Genomic DNA, 10487 nt, shown 5'->3' with positions numbered 1-10487 from the left:
TTTGTGCATTTATGTAGGAAAACTTCTAAATGCAAGAGTTTTACTTGTAATTGTTTTTTTGTTTTGTTTTTTTGTTTTTTTTACTGCAGGCTTTTAGTTTGGGCCTCCACTTTGAAACGAAATTGACTTGAAATCAAATCAAATCGTTAGTTAACTCCAAACACTCAAAGATGTTGATGAAACAACCTTTATGGAGCTTTGGTTTTCTTTTTAAACTGGTTAAATACTGGTTTAGCTGCAGTGGTTTTGGAGTCAATGGGACAATATTTGAGCGTGAATGATGCAACACTTCCCTCTAGCGGTATAAAATCGCATTACTTCTGTTTCGTCAGTGCCCAGCAGTGATTTTCCTCAGTCCCTCTTTGGCTTTTTGGCTGTTTTCATGAAAAGTGGCAGTGTGTCATAACACACAGCAAATAAGAACGAGTGGTACTACATGTAAACAGTACAACGATGAAGAACTGACAGGAAACAAAACACGTGGTTAAAAAAAAATCACTTAAACTACAATAAAACCAAAATCTATAAGTCTGAACTAATGAATGACAAAAGGAACTAAAAGTAGTTGAATTGGAGGATAATGCGACTTTGAATAGTCAAAACAAAGTTCTGATAGCGGATAAGGGACTATCTTCACTCCCACTATTATCATCAACAACAACAACAACAACAACAACAACAACAACAACAACAACAACGTCACGTATCGAGGACGCACTCGAGCCAACACCACGCGACACGACAAGATGGCGATCATTTTAGAAACAGAGGAGTTACTACCGTGAAGGAGAGGATCGGTATGCTGTTTTCTTCTCTCATAGAGTCATTCATAACAAATGTGTAACTGTGAAGTCGATGGTGTGTTTGTTCTTGTTTAAATACACCCAGCAGGTTGGTTTTAAAGCGAGCCTGCCGCTGGGAGCTGACCTCCGGCTAACGCATGAAGTTGTTGGGATTATCGCAGTTAGCCTGGCAGGCTAAAGCTAACTAGCATGCTAGGTTAATGTTAGCTGGGCAGCTAGGGACCCCTAATCTTTTGAATAAACACAGTAAAAACGGTAGAGCTACCGTGACTAGCGCCTGTAGGCATATACCCGGCTCGTATTTTACGCTGTTTGGGCAGTACTTTCGCAATGTTTTAATTGTGGTTTTGATTTTCTTCGCAAATGATATGTTTTATAATCGCAACTCCTCATTGCTGTATCAGTTACACGCTAGCAGTGGCTAGCTAACAGTAGCTGTAGAGGTAGCATAACTTTAAAGTTGGGCTGTTTCGACTACCCTTATCGTGGGTCTCGTTTTACTGTGATGTCGCCCAGTTTGTTGAAAGGTCAGACATGCTGGTGGTGCCTGTCGTGACTTCTTTCACCCGTGTTAGCGTAAGGCTGTGTGGTGTTCAGCCACTTCAGACCATGCAGTCACAAGGACAAACCAGGCAAAGCGCGCTAACTTGCTGATAAAACTTCGGTGACATTAGAAACTGTGGAAGAACTTTCAGACGAGTCTTCGCACTGTGTACCTCTTATTTCTGCCTACAAATTCACTGACGTTGTCGCCGAAGCTCTGTGATGATTACTGTAATGTACAATATGGATAATCCTCAGCGTGAGGTCCTCATGTGGACGCTGTGGACCGACCTGAACCACAGCAAAGTGCCACGTTATTCTGCACATTCATTGCTTATCGTGATACCTTCAACATTAAAGGCTTTCTTGCTCTACGATTTAGCAATCTTAACAAGACTGTAGGTTAGTCATCAACTCAGCAGCGTTTGCCTTGGATCCCTGACAGCTTTGAGATTTTATTTATATCACAGCGGCTGCACACTGTCATGGCAGCACAGTCTGATGAGCACTTATTGAATAAACACGCCCACTCCCACAATATCAGTGATAAACAAACACCTACTTTGACCTGAATGCTTTCAGCCTGTTTTCATGCTTAGTGTTTAATGAAATGAAGGGATAATACAGCAGAAAGAAACAGGATATCTGTGAAGTTAGAAACATCATGTTCCCTTGCCCTCCATCGGTTTCCCTCTCGTGCTTTCATTTCCCAGTAAAGGTACTTCTGTACCCAGACAAAGGGTGCACCACTTTGCAAGATCAGCTCCCCTTTTGTTCATTAATCTTACTTCTGTGACCTCAGTGGGTGGGTCAGCCCACTCAAGGATCCCTGCTTTCTCAGCTGAGGCACACCAGCCCCCGGGGTTGTGAAAAGAAGCCAGAGGAGGCTCAGTGGAGACTGATTGTTGGGTCTTGGGTTGAGTTTACTTGTTCTTCTATCTGTAACCCAAAGACCAACCCATTGTTCAACAACTCCTCAGCAGTTAGAAGCTGGAATTACACCAAGAGACAAATCCTGGACCTTCTGTCCTCCATGTTAGTATGTTTTGACAGAGGGAAATATGTTCACATCCCTGTGAAGTCACCCTGGCTATTGTCACTTCGCCGGGGGAGTTTTTATTGCTTAGTAACTATCTCTGGAAAAGCTCCAATGTTTGTCAGCTTCAACAGCCTGTGCTAACTCACACACCTTTCTGTTTTTAGTGGATATGCCTGGCATCACTCAGTGCAGTCATGTTTATCAACCAGTTATTTTACTGTTGGCCCATGTTTCTGTTAGGAAATGTTATAGCTGGCAGTTTGCCAAAGTTTATTGTGTGCAGCTATGGCCTCATAATGCAGAGCCATGGGAAGTTAGATGTGGTGGCTTCGAGATGATGATTTAATTTGTGGTTTGATGTATTTCCAAGAGAAGAACAGGATGTTATTATGTTGTAAAAATACACCAAATGTTTTAGGGTTTTTTTTTTTAGCTATTTTTTGGCTTGTCTGGGTAGGTGGTTGAACAGTGTGAACAGAAAATAACAACAGGGAAAAAGGCATTTTTAATTATTTAAGCATATGTTTTGAAAACATAGGTCCGTTTTAATTTTCCAACACCTGCTCAGACTCACCAGATCTGTCCTCTCTCCCCTCCAGAAACGACCATGCCCTGGGAGGGTCCCATTTCTCTGCTCACCATGGTCACCATGGTGATATGAAGCGAGTGTGAAACGTTGACACACCCACACAGACTCACACACAGACGGTCAGTTACTGACTGACTGACACAGCCAGCCAGCCAGCTCGGCGGGCGGGCGTGTGTAATGGACAGGTGTAAGCATGTGGGGCGGCTGCGGCTGGCCCCAGACCACTCCATCCTCAACCCCCAGAAGTGGCACTGCGTGGACTGCAACACCACCGAGTCTATATGGGCCTGCCTGGGCTGTGCTCACGTGGCATGTGGGCGCTACATCGAGGAACATGCTCTGCAGCATTTCCAGCAGCAGCGCCACCCGTTGGCTATGGAGGTTAACGAACTTTATGTTTTTTGTTATTTGTGTGACGACTATGTCCTGAATGATAATGCCACCGGAGACCTGAAGCTGCTTCGTAGTACGCTCAGCGCCATCCAGAGCCAGCGCTATGAGGTTACCACCCGCAGCGGGCGCACCCTCCGCTCTGCTAGCGCCGCCCCGGATGCCGTCATGCCATCCGGCGCCCGTGAGCTACAGCTGAGGGACGAGGACAGGATGTTTACTGCACTTTGGCACCGCCGCAGGGCGCTTATGGGACGGGTCTTCCGCTTCTGGTTTGGACTGACTGAATGCGGAAAGAAGAGGGAGGAAGAAGAGAGAAAGAGGGAGGAGGAGGAGGAGCAGAAAAGGGAGGCGAGGGAGAGGAGGAGGGCTCTAAAGAGGCAGCTACAGGAGGAGCTGGAGAACGCCCCTCTCAGGAAGAGTCGGCGGTTACGATGGAAGAGCCAGAGAGTAGCAGATGCGGCGGTCACAACACCATCCAAGAGGGTATGCAACAAGACAAAAACCCCTGTGCCCCCAACACTCACACGCAGGCCCAGGAGTCAGAGCCCTGCCACTGCCACCCCCAAGAAAGCTGGACGGTCGAAAAAGGTCCCGCCAACTCCCAAACCCCGGAGTCGTTCTTCTGCCACCAAATCCAAACCCAAAACACCCTCAGTGATCCCCCGGGCTGCCCAAACACCTGTTCGCCGCAAGCAGAGTACCAAACAGGGTGGCTCACCCTTCAAACGGCGTCCCACAGTTACTCCTGGAGTGACGGGCCTGAGGAATTTAGGAAACACCTGTTATATGAACTCCATCCTGCAGGTGCTGAGCCACCTGCATGTCTTCAGGGAGTGTTTTCTGCGGCTGGACCTGACCCAGGCACTGGAGCTTCTGGCATCTGCCGTCCACGGCCAGCTGGCAGGGAAGGCCTCGTCCCAATCCTCCCTAACCCAAAAGAAGGGATTCCAGACCAGCTCAGGCTCTGGGGCAGGGCTGAGCGGTGGGGCCTCACGGGGCCGCAGCATGGAACTGATACAACCCAAAGAGCCCAGCTCGAAGCACATCTCTCTCTGCCACGAGCTGCACACCTTGTTCCAGGTTATGTGGTCTGGCAAGTGGGCGCTGGTATCGCCTTTTGCCATGCTCCACTCGGTATGGCAGCTGATCCCGGCGTTCAGGGGCTACGCTCAGCAGGATGCTCAGGAGTTCCTGTGTGAGCTGCTGGACAAGGTGCAGCACGAGCTGGAGAGCACAGGCAAGCACACAACCACTGCAGGCGTCCCACAAAAACGACTCATCAAGCAGGTGCTCAGCGTGGTCAACACCATCTTTCATGGCCAGCTCCTCAGCCAGGTACCACACACACACACACACACACACACACACACACACACACACCTGCAAGTCAGCAGTGGTCATAAGCTTCAGTTCACTCATTCGTCATGATGTCTACACTCATGAGCCCACTCAGATCCGCCCACACACACTGTGGTTGCATTGATAATTCATCAGCCATCATCAGCTCTGACTGAACTGTAACGCTGATTTATAATTCACATGAACTTGGCCTCAAATCCTGAAGTGGAGGTTAAGCTTCCAGCACTGACGTGAGTCTAAAACTCTGAGTATGAGCTGCACTCATTTCGTGCTTTTTCAAGCAAAAATAGTGAAAAACTGCTCTAAATTCTCAGGTTTCTGAGTCTCCAGTGTGACCGAGAGCTTTTCTGTAATTTGTCTTACTAAACTGAACATCACTTTTTTATTTTTGGATTGTTAAAACAAGAGATTTGAAGAACTCACAGTCTGATTTCAGCTTCTCAAAAGTTAGTATTTTCTGGTGTCTTTAGTCCTCTGTGACAGTAAAATGAATATCTTTGGGTTGTAGACTAAACAAGACACTTGAGGATACAACTTTGGGCTTTGCAAATATGTGATCAGCATTTTTTTTTTGTTACCAAAATGATTGACAGAATCATCTATAGTGAAAACAGTCATGTCTAGCAGCCCTAATCTCAAGTACTGCAGCTTTCAGGCTACTTACATACTATAAATATTAACTTACATTAATGGCACCTGCGTTCCTTGGTGTTATTCATCTATTTACCAAATTTGCTTGACCAAAGGGGGGGGGGGGCTCATTTCTTAAGAATAAGTAAAAAGACTCACCTCCTAATGTAAAAATGTCTTTTATGTGCTCAGAGTGCGACTGTGAGACCTTTCAGACGCTTGAGCCACTGATGACGATATTTGGATGCATACAGTCACGGCGTCACATATAGTAGCTGATGGAGGACAGATGTAGGGGGTGTGGAGAGTTAGTGCGAGGACAAGAGATTAGCGTCTACTTGTGGAGGCTGAGCACACACTGCGACACCTGCTCCTGCTGAATAGACGCTGTGTGTCTCTAAGGGCTTTGGGGTGTCTCGGCCCTGTGGCTGTTAACAACAGCGCTGACTCAGGCTGCCTTTGCACTGACAATGGCAGCGATCACTGCACATAAAGTGTAGGTTGACCTTTATATTACGATTGAAAATTAAAGCGAATTCCCACTTCTGTTGTGATTTGGCGCTATACAAATAAAATTGAATTGAATTGAATTGAATTGAATTAAATTTTTTTTTTTTTACAGCATAGAAGTCAGGGAAGGCGCACACATGATGGCCAGAACAGTTACAAGCAGCGTTAGAATAATCTGAGATTGTATGTATAATATAGCATTACATCCATCTGCTGTGGCCACGCTCATGTTTTTATTTCCGTGGCTCTCCGTGGTGCAGGTGACGTGCCTGGCCTGCGACCAGCGCTCCAACACTGTGGAGCCTTTCTGGGATCTGTCTCTGGAGTTCCCTGAGCGGTATCACAGCAATAGCAGGGAGTCGGCTGCTCAGGCTTCATGCCATCTGACGGAAATGCTGGCCAAGTTCACAGAGACTGAAGCGCTGGAGGGAAACATCTACGCCTGTGACCACTGTAACTGTGAGTTCAGTAATGCGAACGTGCACACACGACGTTTTCTCTCAGACCTGACATTAATGCGAGCACATTTACATCTGGCATTGATAGGAATCACAGATCCAGCCTGTGGTTAGCGCTCTCCCGTCTGTTCGCTCTCCAATCCCAGTTGTTGTGTTCAGGCAGGCTGAGCTCGCCCTGGACCGGTTTTTCTTGTGAATGGAGGTTAAAGAGATAACCATCTTCTCATTTAAGTCTGTTTACCCAAAATGTTGGATGCTCATTGATAACATTTCAGGCAAATGTTGTTACTTGTCTGAGGAGTCCTGAAAGCTTTGATGGTGATATAAAAGTTTAATGGCGGTTTTCTTACTGAGTGTTGTGGTGACCTTTATGCCAATTTGCAATGCTTTACAGTACAAATATGAAAAGTATCGACAAGAGAAGTGACCGAAAGTGAGTGTGTCAATGTGAAAACATGTGGGTGCATTGAAGTCGCAGCTTCTCAGTGTCGTGCGGCGTCAAGTCGTGACAGTCAGCTGTCACTGATTAATGTTAACTCTGTGACTGATGTGATTACGGGCAGACATTTAAGATGTCTGTTCTTGGGTTTGTGCGCTCTTTGCAGTGTCTTTGTATTTCCCAACAACCCCAGTTAAACTGTCATTGATATCAATAACTTGAGTTTCTAAACCTGATGAAGCAGGGCCTCCAGTATTTCCATCAAGTAGCTTGTGAAAAGAGAAGATTACTGTAAGAAGGCTACAGCTGTTATTTCAGTGTGTCCCATTCATATTTAATCAAAACTGAGGTAAATTAAAGTATCAGGTCGGATGTTGTGCAACAGTAATAACATCATGGAGTAAAGTTTGCGTTGCGTGTTAACTCTCTCCTCTTGATCGCAGCTGCTCGACGGCGGACCTCCTCCAAATCAGTCCTCCTGACCGAAGCACAAAAACAGCTGATGGTCCACAAACTGCCTCAGGTCCTGCGGCTTCACCTCAAACGCTTCAGGTACGATGACGTCACAGCGAGTCAGTCGGCCTCTGTGGTTCATTCATCCATCTTAATGCATCCCTGCAAGGACAGTTGTACACACACGCACACACGTAAATAGTGTGATTAAATCTTCGTATGTTTGTCTTATTTGTGCTGTACTCCCTCGCGCCGCCCTGCCAGTGTCAGTCATAAATCAGAAAGTCGAACAATCGGTTGCCAGAAATTAGTGCATTAGTAGCTTTTATCAAGCGGAAGATGACATGAAATTAACTTTCCAGCTCAAGCATAACGGGATTGTTCATTTAAAACGAAGTGAAGTATTACATAAACAGCAGATAGTTCAAATTGAAGGACTGGAAAGAGGTGTCGAGAAAAGGTAAAACACAGAAAAGGTAAAATCAGGAGTGCATTGTGGTTAAACCAGACTCCACGTTTAGTCCATGAATTGTTAAAATGTGCACTGGCTTACTGGCTTGTGATTGGTCCTCAGGTGGTCTGGGCGGAACCACCGGGAGAAGATCGGGGTCCACGTCAGCTTTGACCAGCTTCTCAACATGGAGCCATACTGCTGCCGAGAGCCCTCGGCCAAAGTCGGGCCCTGCTCTGGTCCCAGCAGCCCCAGCTCTGCGGGCTCGCCGCGCCCCAAGCACTTCATCTACAACCTCTCCGCTGTGGTGATGCATCATGGGAAGGGCTTCGGCTCTGGCCACTACACCTCCTACTGCTACAACACAGAAGGAGGTGAGTAATCTCCTGTGGTCTGTTGCAGCAGCTGTACAGACGTTCCTTCTTTTTCTAGGGTGCACAGTCCACACTGAACGATGCACTGAAACTCGTTAGCTTGACGCTAAAGCTGTGCCGATGTTTGGTTGCATCACAGAGGCGTAAGGTTTGTCTTAAGTACTCTGGCATAAAATCCAAACAAACCAAAATATCGTCGCAGAAAATGTTGTTTTCACTTCCTGTGGCCAATCAGTGAAAAGCACTATCCTCAATGCAGCGTTTGTCTGTCAGGCATGTTTGAGTACATGTAGAGAGAAATATATACATATCAGCAGATGTCAAATGTTGATTAAACATGTATTTACACATTAGAATAACAGTAGCCTTCAGACTGTGGTGTGCCTTATTTATATTATTATTAATATATATTAATACTGAAGGTCTAGAAGTGTATCTGCTCCATTGACTCCTGGAACTGATGTGTCAGCTGATGTTTCGGCAGAGAGGACTCCTCACTCTGATCTGATTTGAATCACCTGATTTCTCGCATTCCATGTAAACGCCATATGCTGAATAAGATCAAAACCTGGACACCAGTGTAAACACACTCATTGTGTAACTGTTTCCACAGGCCGAGCTGTGCTGCTCATGTTGAGAGAAGTGTGTTTTCAGCCCTGCGTGGTTAAACTAACGAATCACCGGTGCGTCCCGTTCATGCGGGCTGAGTTTGAGGTTCCTTCTTGTGCTGCCTTCATACGTTTTCCCTCGTTTTCTCCTCCAGGCTTCTGGGTTCACTGTAATGACTCTAAGCTGAACGTGTGTTCAGTGGAGGAGGTCTGTCGTGCTCAGGCCTACATCCTCTTCTACACACAGCGAGTAACTCAGGACAAAGACCGGCCGCTATAGGACCACAATCCCCTTGATCCTCCTCCTCCTCCTCCTCCTCCTCCGCTGCAGCCTGACCACTCAGCGAGAAGATATCAGCACAGCCCCACCTTTCGCTCTTTCTCTCTTCCCTCTCTGTCTTTGGGCATTTTATATCCTGGGAGGATGGGTGTTGTTAGTCTATTTTTCAAAAATAGGGAAAAAAGAGAGGAAGGACTCCTTTTTAAAACCTGGTTCTGCTTTCTGAACTTCCTGTATATGGTGTTTATATGTAGGTATTTTTGAAACAAAATCATGACGTTTGTGATTTGTGTTCAGCTGTATTTTATAAAGAGAGTATCAGCCAAGATGTGTCTCAGTAGCAGCCAACAGACTCTGGCCAGACACGACTACAGGTGTCCTCTGCAGGTGTATTCACGTGTCTGCCTACCTGTGTTTGGTGGCTTGTTGATTGTAAATGTTAAAATCAACTGAAATGTTTCTCAGTCACTTTAGCTAGTTGTCACAGAACTGGATGTCGGGTTGTAACATGTCATTCACTCACTAGAAATGGCCTCCGGTTGTTCGAGACAGGTAAAGTTTGGATCGGTGTTAACCACCCGGCTGAGTTCAGCCGCTGTCCTGCCTGAAATGCACTACTTTCTACAGAATAGGTTTTTACTCTTCATAGTTGAAGATGTGTACACGAGCAGGGCGGGAAGTTTATTTTTCTCTCTGAAGTACTCCTGGGTCTGTCAGGAAACACTGTCAGACCTCAAGCCAAAGCCTTGGGGCAAGTGTATGGAAAAACCTCTCAGCATTTCCAAAACAGTTCAATATTTGCTGGATGTTGTATTTTTTCTTCCCTCTGTCACTGAGGGGGCTGAAAGCGTCTCCAAAGGGATGTTTTTTGGCTAAATGCTGCCACCTCTCTGCTCCAGAATGTAATTGTCTTCAGAGCCGAAACCATCCCCAGCCAGAGGGATACTAGTGTGCTAGAAAAGTGCCCTTTTCTTCAGAAAAGTGATATATTTTTATAGTTCATATCAGTTCAGCAAAGTGGAGTCTGCACAGCCGCAGTCCCACGCAGACCAGCATTTAGATTCTGAATGTATTTTTTATATAAATATAATCCCTCTCAGAGGTTCCTTCTCGACTGTTTATAAAGTTTTATACAACCGCTGATTGTTCACCACCAGCAGCAGTTTGGACAGTTGTCTCTGTTCTCCATCATTAAGAAGGTGTGTGTTCTTCACTTCATGTTCGTCCTCCATTGTCAGACGTGACACATTGTTGGCATTTTGGTTTCTACTCCATGGGTGTATGTGTGTATGTGTGTGTGTTGTGTGTGTGTGTAAATTTGTGGAAGTTCTACTATGCAAATTGTTACCTCATTTTTTTCTAGAGAAAATTACCTCAATAAATGAGAATATTTTTTCATTTTTCTACAAAAGTTGCTGGTGTCTTGCTTTTCCCTTCCTTTTGCACAGGAAGCTGTTCAATTCAGTTTTATTTGTATAGTCCAAAATCACCAATTCATACCTAAAAGGATGATTCAGACCACAGGAGTTTCTACATATGAAGCTAACAGTACAGCTAA

At 45.8% G+C, this 10487-nt stretch overlaps 1 protein-coding gene across 1 annotated transcript; it reads left to right on the top strand.

Moving 5' to 3' along the window:
* Positions 1-701: 701 nt before the first annotated feature.
* usp44 (ubiquitin specific peptidase 44) lies at positions 702-10336 on the top strand. The gene is made up of 6 exons (XM_070992523.1): positions 702-797; positions 2985-4702; positions 6127-6325; positions 7207-7315; positions 7791-8041; positions 8805-10336. Exons 2-6 carry the CDS (start codon positions 3152-3154, stop codon positions 8927-8929), a joined length of 2235 nt encoding a protein of 744 aa, XP_070848624.1. The 5' UTR covers positions 702-797; positions 2985-3151; the 3' UTR covers positions 8930-10336.
* Positions 10337-10487: the final 151 nt, after the last annotated feature.

The sequence above is a fragment of the Chaetodon trifascialis genome, chromosome 22, assembly GCF_039877785.1.
Source record: "Chaetodon trifascialis isolate fChaTrf1 chromosome 22, fChaTrf1.hap1, whole genome shotgun sequence".
NCBI lineage: Eukaryota > Metazoa > Chordata > Actinopteri > Chaetodontiformes > Chaetodontidae > Chaetodon > Chaetodon trifascialis.
The sequence above is the reverse complement of the archived record's forward strand: the minus strand, read 5'-3'. Positions and strand labels throughout refer to the sequence as shown.

Excerpts from the sequence above, each read along its gene's own strand:
- usp44 (XM_070992523.1), top strand. The coding sequence starts at position 3,152 with ATGGACAGGTGTAAGCATGTGGGGCGGCTGCGGCTGGCCCCAGACCAC. Across the intron at positions 4,703-6,126 it reads ATGGCCAGCTCCTCAGCCAG|GTGACGTGCCTGGCCTGCGA; the intron begins GTACCACACACA and ends TCCGTGGTGCAG. Across the intron at positions 7,316-7,790 it reads CTTCACCTCAAACGCTTCAG|GTGGTCTGGGCGGAACCACC; the intron begins GTACGATGACGT and ends ATTGGTCCTCAG.